At 46.0% G+C, this 17,937-nt stretch overlaps 1 protein-coding gene across 9 annotated transcripts in view; it reads right to left on the bottom strand.

The window, feature by feature from the left end:
* Positions 1-662: 662 nt before the first annotated feature.
* The window catches only part of fam163aa (family with sequence similarity 163 member Aa), a 165,295-nt gene continuing 148,020 nt past the window's right edge, over positions 663-17,937 (bottom strand). For all 9 annotated transcript variants that reach the window (XM_072573507.1, XM_072573501.1, XM_072573506.1 and 6 more), the window contains 2 exons: positions 6,526-6,640; positions 663-1,802 (listed from right to left, as the gene is read on the bottom strand). In XM_072573507.1, coding sequence (XP_072429608.1) covers positions 1,437-1,802; positions 6,526-6,618 — 459 coding nt within the window. In that variant the 5' untranslated portion in view covers positions 6,619-6,640 and the 3' untranslated portion in view covers positions 663-1,436. The remainder of the gene's footprint in view (positions 1,803-6,525; positions 6,641-17,937) is intronic.

Consider the following 17,937-nt stretch of genomic DNA (forward strand, 5'->3'; position numbering starts at 1 on the left):
TGGTATGGCAACTGCTCTGCCCAGGCCCATAAGAAACTACAGAGAGTTATGAACACAGTCCAGTCCAGCACGCAAGCCAGCCTTCTGTCCATTGACTCCATCTACACCTCTAACTGCCTCGGGAAGGCAGCCAACATCATCAAAGACCCCTCCCCCCCCCCCCAACCTGGTCTTCCGGCCTCTTCCAGGAGGCAGAGGGTACTAAAGCTTAAACATATGTGCCAACAGATTCAAGAACAGCTTCTTCCCCGCTGTTATTAGACTTTTGAATTCACCTCTCAAGTTTTAAATTTAATGTTGCTCTTGGTGCAACCTTCTGTGCAGCTGTAACATTGTATTCCTCGCTCTGCTCTATTACCCTAATGCACTTTGTATGTGCACATTTCACTGTACCTAGGTAAACAAATCAAATCAATACATTTCCCTAGTGTAGGGACAGGCACTGAGAGTCAACAAGCCAACTGAGAGTAGACAGTCATTGGAGCCTGGCCTGATCCTCCAGTCTATAATACATCTTCCTATAGGGACTGTTCCTTTTCTCACCCACCATCTCTTTCTCTCTCTAGCTCCTGCCAGCTGTGGTTAGATGCACTCTTGGAGCTTTCACCATAATATCTTCCACCTTCTACCATCCCGCCTGGTCACCAGGATTTTCCTCCATCATTCCCCACCCACCCCACGCCCCATATCAAAACTTCAGAAGGGTTGGTCGAAAAACAGAGTGAACAGACTTGGGAAAACCCGCAACCATATCCAGGAGCTCAAATTCTCTTCCTTCTCCCAACAACAGCCCCGTCTATTGGCTTAGGACGAGAGTGCACGAGGTGGAATGGGCAGTCAGTGATGCTGGAGAACCAGCAAGGGGAGTTTTAAAAGAAAGGTAAAGTTAGTGACTGGGAGCTGAGCAGCAAAGCTTACAATCTGGTACAGAACACAACCAGGTGAACAACATCTGAGGCTACCATGTGATGATCCGTAGTCAATATTAGTGAGTTGACGTGACAGCGGAAGCGAAAACAGTGAAATGGCACTTGTCCTTCTTTGATGCTTAGATTCCAAGCTGGTTTACTGGTGTCACCTTCAGGCCTTACATTTTGAAAGACAGTGCCCTTGGCCTCTTTGTAAAGAAAGAGGAACCACACTTTCTTTGCAGATGGTTTCCAAAAACACGTGAATGTTTCAAACAAAAGCGTGCAGCGAGACAGGCTTTGTTGCTTGTCCTGTGTTGTTAGTCCTGAGGGAAGAACGTTCAGGTGGATGCCCTGCAGAGCAGGATGAGTGCTGGGTCTTCATCGATGAGAATAGAAAGGGGTGAATTCCTTTATTGGAACCTGTTGTCCAAGGCCATGTGTTGTTTTTTGCAAACTCTCTTTTACCTCCATTTAATAGAGAAAACTAAAATCGTCTCCTTCTCTCCATCTCCCTGGTGCCCCAGTTCACACCTCAGTACTTATAGCCCTGACGCCCACAAACATCTCCCGCACAGTGTTCTGCCGGCTCATCGGGAAACCTTGAAGTGACGGCACCTTGAGGGGCAGCCCTGGCTCTTTGTAGCGGGCAGGAGTGTATGAGATACGTTCGCCCCCGTTGCGCATCTCGTCAGCGGTTCGAACATAAAAGGGCGTGCAACTGGGACACGAGCCCCTTGTGAGTGTCTGGCTAGGCTCCCCTGGCAGTGCCAATTGAGGGACCAATCCGTCCATGACATGCGCGTTGCATGAGTTGCAAGGGATGTGTGGGTGAGCGGGTATGTCCGAACATTCCTCCTCGTCGTCTGATTCATCCTTCTTGCAGCAGTAATACTGGGAGGGGAACAAAGAGACAGGAAATTTGTGTCAGTTGAAGCCAGCAATAAACAGCTTGCTTTGCCCACTTCCAATTATCTCCTGCCTGGCATCTCACATGCAAACCTAAAATTCTGCTGCCCTTACCCCGACTCTCACTAAATCCCCTCATCTGTCACCCTCAAGCTTGCATGTTAATTCCCTGACCAACGATGCTGCTATTTTTATTCTTGATTTCCAATTTCTTACTACCCCACCAGCCTCTGCATCCAAAGAATTATAATTTGCCGTTTCCACCGCCTCCAGGTGGGATGCCACCTCCAGATGCATATTCCCCTCCCCTCCCCTGTCAGCCTTCTACAAGGACTGTTCCCTATGAGGTACCTTGGTCCACTCCTCCTCCTCCTCCGACACTACCTCATAACCCCACAGCACCTTCCTATGCAATCGCCGAAGGTGTAACACAAGCCTGTTTACCTCCTCCCTATCTCTTTAATGTCCTGCGACCCTGAAAACTTCCAGATCTCTGTGTTTTTCGAGTTTTTGCACATCCTTGATTTTAATCACTTCACCACTGGGTGGTTGTGTCTGTAGCTCCCTGTGTCTGGGAGGTCTGGAATTCCCTGCCTAAATCATTCCACCTCTCATACCTGCTGTAAAATTACAGCTTACGCCCACCTTGGTATCTAGCTCTTACACCAGTCTGTAGGCCATCTGTCCTAGAATCTCCTTGAGTGACTCAGTGTTGAGTTAAATTTAAAAATGCTCCAGCAAATGACCTGCATTATTGTTGCTGCTTTATAAATGAATGAGTTGTTGCTGTACTGAGGAAAACAGTGGGTCAGCCTGCTTGGAAAAATTAATCAATTTTGCTTCCAATTTCCATCCTGCCCTCACCTTTTCCTGGTCCATCACCTCCCTTCCCTTCCTGGACATCTCTGTTTCCATTTCTGGGGATAGGCTGGCCATCGATATACACTACGAGCCCACCGGCTCCCACAGTTACCTTGACTATCCATCCTCACACTCTGCTTCCTGTAAAGACTGCATCCCATTCTTCCAGTTTCTCTGTCTCTGTCACATGTGTTTTAACAATGCCATCTTCTGCAGGGGCTGCCTCAGAAATGTCTACCTTCTTCCCCAACTGAGGATTCTGCACCACTGTGGCCAACAAGAGCTCTTTGTGGTGTCTGACCCACCTCCCGCACTTCGGTCCTCACTCCTTCTCCTTCCTCCCACAGCAAAGACAGAGTCCCTCTGACCCTCACTTAATACCCCACCAGCCTTCGCATCCCACCAATTTTAAGTTGCCATTTCCACCATATCCAACGGGTTGCTACTACCAGATGCATACTCCCCTCCTGTCTCCTCCTTTGTCAGACTTCCGCAGGGACTGTTCCCTCTGGGACACCTTGATCCTCTCCCCTTCCACTCCCAACAACCTCTCATACCCCCACAGCACCTTCCCACGCAATCACAGAAGGTCTAACACCTGCCTGTTTACCTCCTCCTGCCTCATTATCCAATGCCCTAAGGTGCACCTTCCACACGAGGCAGCAATTTACCTGCAGCACTTCACTCAATATAGTCTACTGTGTTCTCCGCTAACAATGTGCTCTGCTCTACGTTGGGAAGATGAAATCTAGGCGGGGTGACTGCTTTGCAGAACACTGAGAATCTGTCCTAAAAATGAGCCTGAACTTCCAGTTGCCTGCTACTTGAACACACCACTGTGTCCCAGACGCAAACGTTTCTGTCGTGAGTTTGCTGTAGTGTTTCAGCGAGCCTCAGTGCAAACTCAGACAACCACATCTAATTTTCGGCTTGGGGATCCCGCAGTCTCTAGGACTCAACATTGAGTTCAATAACTTCAGACCCTACTTTCTTCCTTCTATGTTTTTCACCCAGCCCCACACCAGGTCCTATTATGACAAGGGATTCTTTCAGCACACGCACCCATTCTCACGTCCTCCCAGGCTCATTATCACATCATACGGGTTGCATTCAGCTCAATTAACTCATTTTCTCACTCGCTCATAGCTCTGATTATCTCTTAGTCAATTTTTCTTCGGTCCTGGCTTGCTATGCATAATCTCCTTTCTTATCTCTCTCTCTCTCTCTCTCTCAGTTCTGTCTCCACTTACTTGTTCATCTCTCCCTAACCCTCACCCTCCACTTCTGTTTCAGCATAAATAACACCACTCTATGTAGAGTCATAGCGAAGGACAGCACTACATTAATCTAGTCCCATTTGCCAGCACTTGGCCCTTATCCCTCTAAACCCTTCCTATTCATATACACATCCAGATGCCTTTTAAATGTTGCAATTGTACCAGCTGCCACCATTTCCTCTGGCAGCTCATTCCATACACGCACCACCCTCTGCACAAAAAAAGTTGCCCCTTTTATATCTTTCCCCTGTCACCCTAAACCTATGCTCACTCACTCTGGACTCCCCCACCCCAGGGAAAAGACTTTGTCTATTTATCCTATCCACTCTGCTTTCTTCCCACAGATGCTGCCCAGACTTGCTGAGTTTCTCCAGTGATTTCTGTTTTGGTTTCAGACCTCCAGCATCTGTCGCTTTTTGTTTTATTATAGTTCAAGTGTGTTCAAGTAGCAGGCAACTGGAAGTACAGGTTCATTTGCAGGACAGAGTCTCAGTGTCCTGCGAAGCAGTCACCCCGCTTAGATTACATCTTCCCAAAGTAAGGCAGAGCACATTGTTAGCGGAGAACACAGGAGACTATATTGAGTGAAGTGCTGCAGGTAAATTGTAAATGATCCTATCCATGATTTTATAAAGCTCTATAAGGTCACCTCTCAGGATCCAACACTCCAGAGAAAACAGCCCCAGCCTATTCAGCGTCTCCCTAGAGCTCAAATCCTCCAACCCTGGCAACATCCATTGAAATCTTTTCTGAACCCTTTCAAGTTTCACAACATCCTTCCGATAGGAAGGAGACCAGAAGTGCACACAATATTTCAAAGGTGGCCTAACTGATTTCTGTACAGCTGCAACATGACGTCCCAACTCCTGTACTCGTACCAAACACCTTCTTCACTATCCTCTCTACCTGCGACTCCACTTTCAAGGAACTATGAACCTGCACTCCAAGGTCTCTTTGTTCAGCAACACTCCTTTGGACCTTAGCATTAAGTGTATAAGTCCTGCTCTGATTTGCCTTTCCAAACTGCAGCACCTCACATTTATCTAAATTAAATTCCATCTGGCACTCCTCAGCCCATTGGCCCATCTGATCAAGGTCCTGTTGTACTTCTTTGCTGTCGACTAGACCTCCAATTTTGGTGTCATCTGCAAACTTACGAACCATACCCATCACGTTCGCATCCCAGTCGTGTTCCCAGCTGCCAACAGTTCTGATAAAGAGTCACAAGTCACTTGAGTTGCTTACTTCACACAGATGCTGACCAGACTTGCTGAGTTTCTCCAGTGAATTCTGTTTTGGTTTCAGACCTCCAGCATTTGTAGTTCTTTGTTTTATTATAGTTTAGCCAACTGTGTTCTCTTATCACTGAATCTAATTCACTGCTGTCTGCTGCTTGTGTACAGCATCAGTTATTGCTCAGTCAGTAGCCATTCTACCCATGTTTTGTGAAGCTCACTGGCATAAATAGTGCTTCAGGGACTTGAGAATATTAATTAACCTGACACAAGCGCCCAACTCCATACTGAGAGGGTGCTGCACTGTCAGTTGCTGATGCATTTTGGATGAAATGCTATACTGACGGCCTGTCTGCCCTCTCAGAGAGAATAAGAGACGTCTTTGCAATATTTTGAAGAGGTGAGGGGTGAGATGACCCCACAGGGGCCACTACCCTGTCACCACGTCACCCTCTATTTCCAGGTGGAGAGTCCTTGACACTGATCCAGCTCCCTAGAGCCAGCTCTCAGAGTGAACAGAATCTCTGCTACCTCAGCTCTGATGAAGAGTCATCTAGTTTTGAAACATTAGCTTGCTCTCTCCCCATGGGTGCTGTCTGACCTGCTGTGATCTGATCATTTGTTATTTTCAGAATCGCTGACACTCCTGTTTATATCTGTCAGCCAGGACTCCCTGATTGGACTAGGCCCCTATCAGGAAACTACGAAGTTCACCTGGCTGATCATATTACAATCACTATAAAGGCAAAATCCCCTTTATGTCTGACCAACCATATGTCCTTTAACCAAAAACCCAGAAAATGGGGGGTAATTTATTTACAGTCGAGACTGTGGTGCTGAAAAGCACAGCAGGTCAGGCAACATCCGAGGAGCAGGAAAATCAAAGTTTTGGGCAGAAGCCCTTCACTCTCGTCTCTAATCTGCAACATCTACAGTCCTCACTTTCGCCTAGGTAATTTATTTACATGCCATTTAGATTGACAGCCCTGTTCCTGATGAATACATGAATGATGAATACACTTCAAAAACTACTTCCTTGGTTGTAAATAAATTTGAACCATTTCCTCAGACTGGGGAAGGCATTATAGAAATGCAGGCTGTGATTCTTTGTTCACAGCATGGTCACTGCTTACACTCTCACTGACAGTCTACCCTTGGTCACAGTCAAAGCATTCCAAACTGAGAGGGAGTGACAGACATCAAATTTGTGATACCCCTAGGGATTCATTCATCAATCAGAGCCCACTCACTCATCCTTCCCATCCCTCCACCCTCCATGCTAGCAGCCCCCTCCCATCCCGGTTACGGTCAGTCACGCGACATTTGTAAACATACCTGGAGTCTACAGTAACAAAGTACACCAATGATACACAGCAGTATCACTGTTGCTAGTATTCCACCAGTGATAACCACAGTTCCAGCTGTCATCCGACCAATCCTCCATCAAACCCTAGAAGAGCAAACAGAGAAATGGGTGAGGTTGATGGGTTTTGGGGCATTGGAGTAAGTGCTGGGCAGGGGCAGTAAGAGCAAGCTCCTTCCAAAATGACAATCTCACATTTTCATTCCACCCAGTTACAAAGGAGTGAGGCCAAAGGGGGGATTTGATGGTGAAAGATAAGAATTTGCTTCCATTCCTTTTACTGATCTATTTCCATATCTGGGGATAGGCAATCAACCAGTATATACTGGATTAGTGGTGCTGGAAGAGCACAGCAGTTCAGGCAGCATCCAACGAGCAGCGAAATCGACGTTTCGGGCAAAAGTCCTTCATCAGGAATAAAGGCAGTGAGCCTGAAGCGTGGAGAGATAAGCTAGAGGAGGGTAGGGGTGGGGAGAAAGTAGCATAGAGTACAATGGGTGAGTGGGGGAGGGGATGAAGGTGATAGGTCAAGGAGGAGAGGGTGGAGTGGATAGGTGGAAAAGGAGATAGGCAGGTCGGACAAGTCCGGACAAGTCATGGGCACAGTGCTGAGCTGGAAGTTTGAAACTAGGATGAGGTGGGGGAAGGGGAAATGAGGAAACTGTTGAAGTCCACATTGATGACCTGGGGTTGAAGTGTTCCGAGGCGGAAGATGAGGCGTTCTTCCTCCAGGCGTCTGGTGGTGAGGGAGCGGCAGTGAAGGAGGCCCAGGACCTCCATGTCCTCGGCAGAGTGGGAGGGAGAGTTGAAATGTTGGGCCAAAGGGCGGTTTGGTTGATTGGTGCGGGTGTCTCGGAGATGTTCCCTAAAGCGCTCTGCTAGGACGCGCCCAGTCTCCCCAATGTAGAGGAGACCACATCGGGAGCATTGGATACAATAAATGATATTAGTGGATGTGCAGGTAAAACTTTGATGGATGTGGAAGGCTCTTTTAGGGCCTTGGATAGAGGTGAGGGAGGAGATGTGGGCACAGGTTTTACAGTTCCTGCTGTATCCCTGGTGGTGGGGTCTTTTTGGAGGTGGCGGAAATGTCGGCGGATGATTTGGTTTATGCGAAGGTTTGTAGGGTGGAAGGTGAGCACCAGGGGCTCTGTCCTTGTTACAGTTGGAGGGGTGAGTTTTGAGGGCAGAGGTGCGGGATGTTGACGAGATGCGTTGGAGGACATCTTTAACCACATGGGATCAACCAGTATATTCATGCTCAGCTCACCCAAGACTTGGGCACACTGCTTCCTCAAGCCCTACTTCCTGTCAGAATTTCATTCCATTCTCACAGTTCCTGACTCTGTGACCCACAATGCCCTTAGAAAGGGAATTCCAGGACCTTGACTTTGTGAGAGACAAGGAACAGCGATATATTTCCAAGTCAGAAACGTGAGTGGCTTGGAGGGGTATTTGCAGATGGTGGTGTTCCCATATATCTGCTGCCTTTGTCCTTCTAGATGGAAGTAGTCATAAGTTTGGAAGGTGCTGTCTGAGGATCTTTGGTGAATTTCTGTAGTGCTCCTCATAAATTGTACACACTACAGATACTGAGCGTTGTTGGTAGAGAGAGTGGATGTTTGGGGATGTAGTGCCAATCAAGAGGGCTGCTTTGTTCTGGGTACAAGCTTCTTGAGTGTCAAGCTTCTTGAGTGTTGTTAGAGTTGCACCCATCCAGGCAAGTGGGGAGTATTCCATCACACTTCTGACTGGTGCCTTGTAGATTGTGGACAGGTTTTGGGGAGTAAGGAGGTGAGCTACTCATCACAGTATTCCTAGCCCCTAACCTGATCTTGTTGCTGTTAAGCTGATATGGTGAATCAATATGGTGAGTTTCCGGTTAATGGTAACCCCAAGGGTGTTGATAGTGGGGGATTCAGTGATGGTAACACAATAGAACATCAAGTGGTGAGGGTTAGATTGTCTCTTATTGATGATGGTCATTGCCTGGCATTTGTGTGGAGCAAATGTTACTTGCCACTTGTCAGCCTCAGCTTGGATATTGTCCAGATCTTGTTGCATTTGAACACAGACTGCTTCAGTGTCGTAAGTGGTGTTAAACATTTTATAACCATTAGCAAACATCCCCACATTTGACTTTATGATGGAGGGGAGGTCATTGATGAAGCAGCTGAAGATGGTTGTGCATAGGATTCTACCCTGAGGAATTCCTGCAGAGATGACCTGGAGCTGAGATAACTGACCACCAACAACCACAACCATCTTCCTATGTGCCAGGTATGACTTCAACCAGTGGAGAGTTTGCACCTTGATAAATGCCAGGCAATTACCATCACCAATAAGAGACAATCTAACCACCACCACTTGACATTTGGTTGCGTTACCATCACTGAATCCCCCACCATCATTGATTGCAGGTTCTCTATGGTTCCGTGATGCCACACTCGGTCGAATGCAGCCTTGATGTCCAGGGTTTGTCACTCTCACCTCACCTCTGGAATTCAGCTCTTTTGTCCATGTTTGAACCAAGGCTATAATGAGGTCAGAAGCTGAGTGGCCCTGGTGGAACCCAAACTGGGTGTCTTGATGGAATTGCTGCAATCAATGTCTCCCCCCCGCCCCCTGTCCCCCCACCCCCCACCCACACCACATCACCCCACTCATTCTGTCCGTTTGTTTCATTTCGTGCAAGGCCTTTCAATAAACATTATTTTTTGGAACGGAGATAGTTTTCTATCGAGCATACTGAACACAACGAATAAATACATTCCCACAAATGAGAAAAGCGGTCAGCCCGTGTTAAAATCGGAACGTAATTGATTGAAATGCTCACTGTGCATACTTAGCCCTTTACATCAAACAGCATCTTTGCACTGAAACCGAGCTCAGCCCCTCCATTATTAACGAGGCACCTCCAGGAAGCTTAGTCCCTTCTCTGGTCTCCTCAACAACTCCAAACTCTTAGCCAAGTCTAACTTCATGCAAGTCTTAACACCAGTTCTCTAACTTGGAGGCTATTGTCCCACCTGTCACACACAGCAGGTAACCCTTCTCTCACTCCTCATACCTATATCTTGGGATGTCTATTTTTTGTATGTTTTATCAATATTCCTGCAGTAAGTGTTTGTCACTAAATTTCTGCATCTCACATTTTACCTTGAACGTTGTCCTGAACAAGGGTGAGAGGTAAAGTTAGTAACACTTCTTATGCTAGATCCATTGGATTGGAAAACCTATGGAGGTGAGTAAGGAGGCAGATGACTTTACCAGTTGTATCAATAATGTCCAAGCTGCCCTGCATGAGAGCCAATGGCAGTAGCTCTCACCGGTGGGAGTGCCTCTCACCCAATGCTTTAGCATTAGGAGTCGACTCGCCCACTGAGCAAAGATGCTTAACTATGGAAGCCATTAGATACTCTTCAGAACACCTTTCCTCATCCTACCTATGTGAGTGGTAACTAGGTAGACCATGACAGCTGGGTCTTTCCCATCTCCAATTCCCTTTCTAATCCAGAAGTGATACTCCAAACACCAGATACAGCCTTCAGGATGGCTCTGTCCTTGCTGAACTCAACAGTATCTATTCCCCTAACTATTCTATCTATTATTACAATGACAATTATTTTTTCTCCTTCCACTTGAATGGCGCTTTGTACCACAATGCAGTGCCCATTCTCCCTGCAGCCTGTGCCCTTGTTCACATCAGGAGCAAGAAGCTCATATCTATTGGACAAGGGCATAGACAGAGGTTCCTCTAAGGCTAAATTCTGTATTCCTATCCCTGCCTCACGCACAGTCACACCCTCCTGTCCCTGATCATGGACTGAATTTGATGTCACTAATCTAAGGGGTGGGACTGAAACAGAGTCCAGGTACGTCATGTGTCTAAGTGTCCCTGGTTCAGACGTCAGCTCATCAGCTCTGTGCTGCAGGTTCTGGAGCAGCCAACTACGTACTGAGGCTCTACCTGTCCCCAGTGTTGCGAAGGATGGGCCTGGCCTTGCTGCCGCGGAACGCTCCGAGTAGTTGGACCGTTCCGTATCATCTGTCCTTCGTGGAGAAGTTTATGAAGAAAAACACCTTTGACCACAAGTCCATCAGGAAGTGGTCAGCACGTAGTGTCCTTGAGACCCTTTGGGAAAAGGAGAGGGTGGATCCTATTGAGCGGTTCCCTGAGCAGACTGTCAAAGCCATTTGGCAGAATGCCTCATCGCCAGAACTTTCCAACAAGCACCGAGACATGTCTTGACTGATGGTGAGAAGGGCTCTGCCTGTGAGATCCTTTATGCACACCCGGACTCTCAGCCGCACTGCATGTTGCCCTTGAAGCAGATGCAGAGGGGACGAGACTGTCACACACCTCCTTCTGGAATGTGCCTATGCGAAGGAAGTCTGGAGAGGAATGCAGTGGTGTTTGCCAAGGTTCATCCCAAGCAGCTCCGTGACATGGGACTCCGTGCTCTACGGTCTGTTCCCCGGGACGCACACCAAGACGGACATCAACTGTGCCTGGAGGATCATCAACTCGGTCAAAGATACTCTTTGGTCTGTCCGAAACCTGTTGATCTTCCAGCTGAAGGAGCTGACCCGGACTGAGTGTTGCGGACTGGCACATTCCAAGGTCCGGGACTACGTGTTGAGGGACGCGCTGAAGCTTGGGGCATCTTCCGCCAAGGCACGGTGGGGAAAGACCACCGTGCAATGTCTGCCTGCCAAAGAAGAACAGCAGGTCCACACAGTAAGTGGGCTCTGCTGACACCTCAGCTAAATATATGGATGATTAACGTACAGACCTGAATATACGAATGATTAATTCTGATCTCTGTATGTAAAGAAACGGAATGTATATGTATGTATGGCATGACCAATTGTATAGATATCAAAATAATTTTGTGAATAAAGTATATTGTTGAGATAAAAAAAATCTGCCCAGTTTCTGTAAGTCTCAATACTTTACCTCATAAAAATCTGGATATCACTTTTTAAATTTTATATTGGCCATGTCTCAAAAGTTCATCTTTGTGGGGAGAAATGTTTTTGGCATTACCACTGAATAGCATTCCTTTTTTCTGGACTCTGCCATCAGCAACTGACATCTCTCAAATTTTATAATCATAAGATAGAGTGATAGAAACAAAATCCTGCAGGTACTGAAAATCTGAAATTAAAACAGGTCTGATGAGTAGAGTTTCAAGTAGGATATGACTCTCCTTCAGAATGTAACTCAACTTTGTCTCCTCTCTCAAATATCACATTCTCTCCATGGATCACTCAGAATGGTATCCACTAACACCCCACCGTTGATACATGACTGACAGTTTTAGCCCTCAACTCATTCTCGAATGTTGATTTGATATTAGCAATCTTCCAGTTCTGTGCCTCTACTCTGTTAGTCCCTGAGATGAGGATTGAAGGATTGTGGCCAAGGTCTCTGCTCTTTCTACCTTTCTACAAAGGCCTTCCTATAAACAAAGATGCATTCCATCAAGACTAGGTAAGTAACAAAGTATTGCAATGTTAATCTATTTCTGATATCTTCTCTGTTGATACTACATCCTGTCCATAAGTAAGATCTTCCCTCTTTGTATTGCCTTCACATCATGTTCCTTAACAAACATTAGCCATGTCCTCTTCCATCAGATGAAACATTCTGCAGCTATCTCCTTGTAATGAACTATTTAGAAACTTTTTAGGGTGTATTCAGTGTTGCCTGCCAGTCTTTTCTCATAACTTTTCTTCGCCCTTAATGTTTACAATTGCTTTCTGTTTCTATTGAAAGATGTATTGTAGAGAAAGGCGCCATTTGGCCCATCTTGTCCATTACTTTCTAGATTTTCCCTGGTTATAACTGAATTTTGCTCTTGGCCTTTATCACCAACCTCCTTTTTCAGTTTCACTTTATCTTATATTCTCCTTATTATCAGGACACATTCATTTTAGATTCTCTGAGTTATTACTTTCAAAGGAAAATGTCTAATTTGCCCCCATCACTGTTGATCCCATCCCTTCCATTCTTCCCACCTCTCCACTCTTCCCCACCCCTCCACTCTTCCCACCCACTTTCTCACTACAGTGAGGGTCTTCTCAAAGCAGTAATGTTCTGAGGTGCCCAGAGGTGTCTCCTGTCTCACATTCTCCTCCATGTGGTTGTGTAATGTCTTATGGTCAGTATTTCAGTGAGTCTTCAAGAAACATGCTCAGGGTATCTTTATTGCATGTGTATGACCTGAGTAAATAACAATCTCATGCTCCATCTTGTCTCAGATCACTTGAAGCATGACACTGTCCTAAAAGCTTGCTGCTCTTTCATAAATCCTACTCATTGACTACAGTTCAGCTCTCAACACTAGCATCCCCTCGAAACTGATTACTAAACTTAGTGATCTTGGACTAAGCCCCACTCTCTGCAACTGGATCCTCAATTTGCTGACCCACAGGTCACATTCAGTGAAGACTGGGGACAATATTTCATCCTCACCAACAGTCAACACTGGAGCCCCCCCTGGGGTGCATACTCAGCCCCCTACTGCACTCGCTGTATACCCATGACTTCGTTGTCAAATACCAGACCAATTCCATTTACAAGTTTGCTGATGACATCACCATACTTGGTCAAATCTTAGATGGCGACAAAACAGACTACAGAAGGGAAGTGGACGACCTCGAAAAATGGAGCACTGAGAACAACCTAGCCCTCAAGGCTGACAAAACCAAGGAACTCATTATTGACTTTTGGCGGGATGTTACTCATGCCTGCCTACACATTAACAGCACAGAGGTGAAACAAATGGAGAGTGTCAAGCTCCTGGGAGTGGTCATCAACGATTAGTTTTCTTGGACTCTTCTTGTGGACACACTGGTTGCAAAGGCCCAACAACATCTCATCTTCCTCAGGCAGCTGAGGAAATTTGGCATGATGGCGAATACCCTTGCCAACTTTTATCGGTGCACCATCGAGAGCATTCTGTCTGGATGTATCACCACCTGGTATGGCAACTGTAGCATTGGAAGCAGTTACACAGAGTGGTGAATTCAGCCCAGACAATCACAAAGGCCAACCTCCCATCTATAGAATCCATCCACCAGGCCCGCTGTCAAGGAAAGGCCACCAGCATTCTCAAAGATCCATCCCACCCTGGCAATGTTTTTCTACAACCTCTACCATCGGGGAGAAGGTGCAGAAGCCTGATCACACGCACCAGCTGGTTTCGAAACAGTTTCTACCCTACTGTTGTTGGAATACTGAATGGACTCACAAACTCTTAACATTTGCCTGTACCTGTGTTTTTTGTTTGCCGCTATTTACCTATTATTTACTTATCTATGCTACTTAATTCTGTGATCTGCCTGTATTGCTCGCAAGACAAAGCTTTTCACTGTGTCTCGGTACATGTGACAATAAATTCAATTCAACTTATAGCTTATGACTAGCCAGACACTTCGGTGTTTGTGAGTACAAGTGTGTATAATAGTTGTAATAAATGTTGGATTCTTCAATACCATGATATCTCTGCCCAGATTCTTATCGCATGGGGAATAACATAGTATTGCCAGATTAAGTTGGAGGCAAACTCATCTTCATCACTCGAGTTGAAACCAATACAATGGTCCACTTGACTTCTTTAATGTGCAATGTCGCTGAAAGATCTAAAACTGCTCCCTCTTGTAACCTACTGTATCTCTTCAAATATTAATTCTGTTGACTTCCTTCTCCTCAAGTGTGTATCTCAGTGAAGCTGAATTGTTCCTCTCCCTTAATTTTTCTTCTTTTTGTATCTTGCACAAGGTGCCTTCACAGTGTGTGTGTTCTGCTGCTTACTCTTATATCACGTGGTGTTTATTTTCCCTGACTGCAAGTTTCTCCATTACTCCTTCTCTCTCTCATACGCAACCCACTGACTCCATGGAATCTGTCACTCTTTCAGCTGTGCAGTGAAGCATGTTTCAAATCTTCTCAATCAAGTTGAGCTTCCTTCCCTCCCCTGGCTCACACAAACCGTGTTCATATCAAGAAAATGCTTTGTGCTTCCAGATCCACCTGATCTGAGTGCCAAGGCGCAAGAAACACAGCACTGGTCGGCTTTCCAATGACCCCACTCCATCTCGCAGCTCAGCTGGGTATCCAGACCTTTCCCTTAAAACTGAACCAAGTCTTTTCTGCATGTCTTCCAGAATACCTTGCAAATAAAACAAAAATCACAGTTCATAAGCCAGTACATCACAGTGGCATCATCAGCGAACAATCTTTCTACCTTCTCTGCTCCAGCAGCTTCCAGCTCCCGATTTCTTGACCACTGCTGCTGAAATAACTGATGTTATCTGAGTTGGCATGGAGAGTTTCACGCCTCACTGTCTGCCTCTTGTCAATTCTGGTACAACAGCTTACTCTAGTCGTACTTGTTTTTCTGCTGACTTGAACAGTGAGAAACATTAGAGTTGACTTTATCTCTGCTTGGAGTCTCTGTGAATCTAAGAGCCACTTATTTATTCTAACAAAGCCTCAACCCGCGTTCTTGTTTTACTCTCTGAATCTTTTCCAATACTCCACCTGATTTACTTTCCTCCTCTTTTCCATTCCAATAATCCACTGCCTTTCATTTAAAGTGAAAACTGACCTTTTAAAAAGTAATTGTCTCTGTTTTGTTTCACCACATCATTCACTATCACAGCCAGGCCTCTCTACTTTAAAGGCTCCATTCTTTGTCATTCATAGTGCACTAATGTTCTTGGCCTTGCAAACCTTATCTGACCTCAAACTAACCACGCAATCACCTCAACTAATAAAGGTCCTTCTAGGACCTTTGTTTCCTTCTCAAGTCCAAATTATCCAAGTCTTGAATATGCTCCCTCTCCCTGGTGCGGTGATAACATCTCTCCTGCACTCCTGATCAAGTTGAAAGAGATGTCGATTGTTTAGTAGGTCATTCCCCTCCTTCCCTCAACATCCCGCTCATCTCAAGGTACCTCTGTTGTATTGCTGCTCCAATTGTCCCTTGGGTGTCATGCCCCTCCTGAAGTCTAAGTGGGCCATACATTCTGTTCTTCCTTCTCACTCTGTTGCAATCCAAAAGTATTACTCAATCTCCTCACCAAACTATATGATCTACACTTGGCTTCATCTAATCATCAAGTTTTAATGTTCTTGATTGATGCCCTACTCTGGGAGTTATGGTGCTTCATCCTGGGTTTCTCAAGTTAAGAAGGACATAGGACAATTTAGCAGCATATTCCGGCTGTGTGTGATATCCTGTCAGTATAATAAATGGCTATGTGCTGGATAATACAGAGGTCTGCCCGAGATATCCTCGCTAATGAAAGGGACAGCAAAAGAGCAATATGCCATAATATTGCAAAGTAAAGATCAAGATGGGTTAAGTTTATGTGAATTTCTCCTCAAGGTGAGATAATTTCTCCTCAAGGTGAGATATTTCACACTAAGCAGTATTGCTTGGGTGATCCTTGAGAACTGCCAAAGATCCTGAGACAGCACCTCCCAAATCCATGACCACTTCCATCTAGAATGGATACATAATCATAGAATCCCTACAGGTGGAAGCAAGCCATTTAGCCTGTCGGGTCCACACCAACCATCCAAAGACCATCCCACCCACGCCCAGCCCCCTACTCTATCCCTGTATCCTTGCATTTTCCCTGGCTAATCCACCTATCTTGCACATCCCTGGGCATTATGGGGCAATTTAGCATGGCCAATCTCGCTAACCTGCAAATCTTTGGACTGTGGGAGTAAACCAGAGCACCTGGAGGAAACCCATACAGAGACGGGGAGTATGACCGAGCTCCACATGGACAGTCAACAAAGGGTTGATGCTGTGAGGCAGCGGTGCTAACCACTGAGCCACCGTGCACACATAGGAACATCACAACCTGCAAGCTCCCCTCCAAGTCACTTGCCATCCTGACTTGGAAATATATCGTCATTCCTTCACTGTCACTGGGTCAAAATCCTGGAATTCCCTTCTTATAGAGTCATACAAGCACAGAAACAGACCTTTCAGTCCCAACCAGTCCATTCAGACCATATTCCCAAACTAAACTAGCTCCATATGAGCATTGTGATTCTACCTACAGCACATGCATTGTAGCGGTTCAAGATGGCAGCTCACCACCACCTTCTCCAGGGCAACTAGGGATGGAAGAGCTTATGCCGGAAACATCGGTTCTCCTGCTCCTCGGATGCTGCCTGACCTGCTGTGCTTTTCCAGCACCACACTCTCAACTAGGGGTGGGAAATAAATTCTGCCTCAGCCAGCAATGCCCACATCCCATGAGGGAACAATGAAGAAATGCTGCACTGTCTTTTGGATGATATGTAAAACTGATGTCTTACTGTTCTTCCAGAAGGGTAGTAAGACTCCACAAGATGATTTTGAAGAAAGGTAGAGGGGCTGTCCCAGCTGAGTTGCCCAAATGTAGCCTTTCATCCAATATCATTAAACCAGAAAATCTGGTCATTACCTTGCTGCTGTTTGTGGGATCTTGCTGTGTGCAGATTTTCAGTCGTGTTTCAACAGTGACTGTGCTTTAAGAGTGTTTGCTTAACTCTAAAGTGCTCTAGGATGTTCTGAGGTCATGAAAGGCGCTGTGTAAATGGAAACCTTTCTTTCTTAGTGCTTTTACATCTACTCTCTTCAATGAAGCCTGCAGGGCACAACACAACACAACTGAGGCTTTTCATGAATATTTTATTTATATTTAAGTACAATGGTTCATTTGATGTTTCCTCCTAAGCCAAGAAGCAGAGATTCATGTGAGTGTAAATAATTGTTTATTTGTGATGGATCATTTCTGACTGCTTTGTCATACTATTGACCCTATTTGTGGCCTCCAAAATACAGATTAGATTAGATTAGATTACAGTGTGGAAACAGGCCCTTCGGCCCAACAAGTCCACACCCACCCGCTGAAGTGCAACCCACCCATACCCCTACATTTACCCCTTACCTAACACTATGGGCAATTTTGCATGGCCAATTCACCTGACCTGCACATCTTTGGACTGTGGGGGGAAACTGGAGCACCCAGAGGAAGAGAATGTGCAAACTCCACACAGTCAGTCGCCTGAGGCGGGAATTGAACCCGGGTCTCTGGCGCTGCGAGGCAGCAGTGCTAACCACTGTGCCACTGTGCCACCCACAAATGTTATGTTTTAATTTAAGATTTGTCTTTCTAAGCCAAGCTCCTGGACATTAACCCAGTGAGCACTTGTGTAGTCACAACTCAAGGCACAAGGAGGAGTTAATCAGCTCTTGTGGCTCACTGGTGGTGTCCCCACCTCTGAGCCAGAAGGACTGTGTTCAAGTCCTACATGCTCCAAAGGCGTTTCCACACTGATTGATTAAAGTGCCGAAAAGGAGGAGCTT

This window comes from Chiloscyllium punctatum, chromosome 7, assembly GCF_047496795.1.
Source record: "Chiloscyllium punctatum isolate Juve2018m chromosome 7, sChiPun1.3, whole genome shotgun sequence".
Taxonomy (NCBI): Eukaryota; Metazoa; Chordata; class Chondrichthyes; order Orectolobiformes; family Hemiscylliidae; genus Chiloscyllium; species Chiloscyllium punctatum.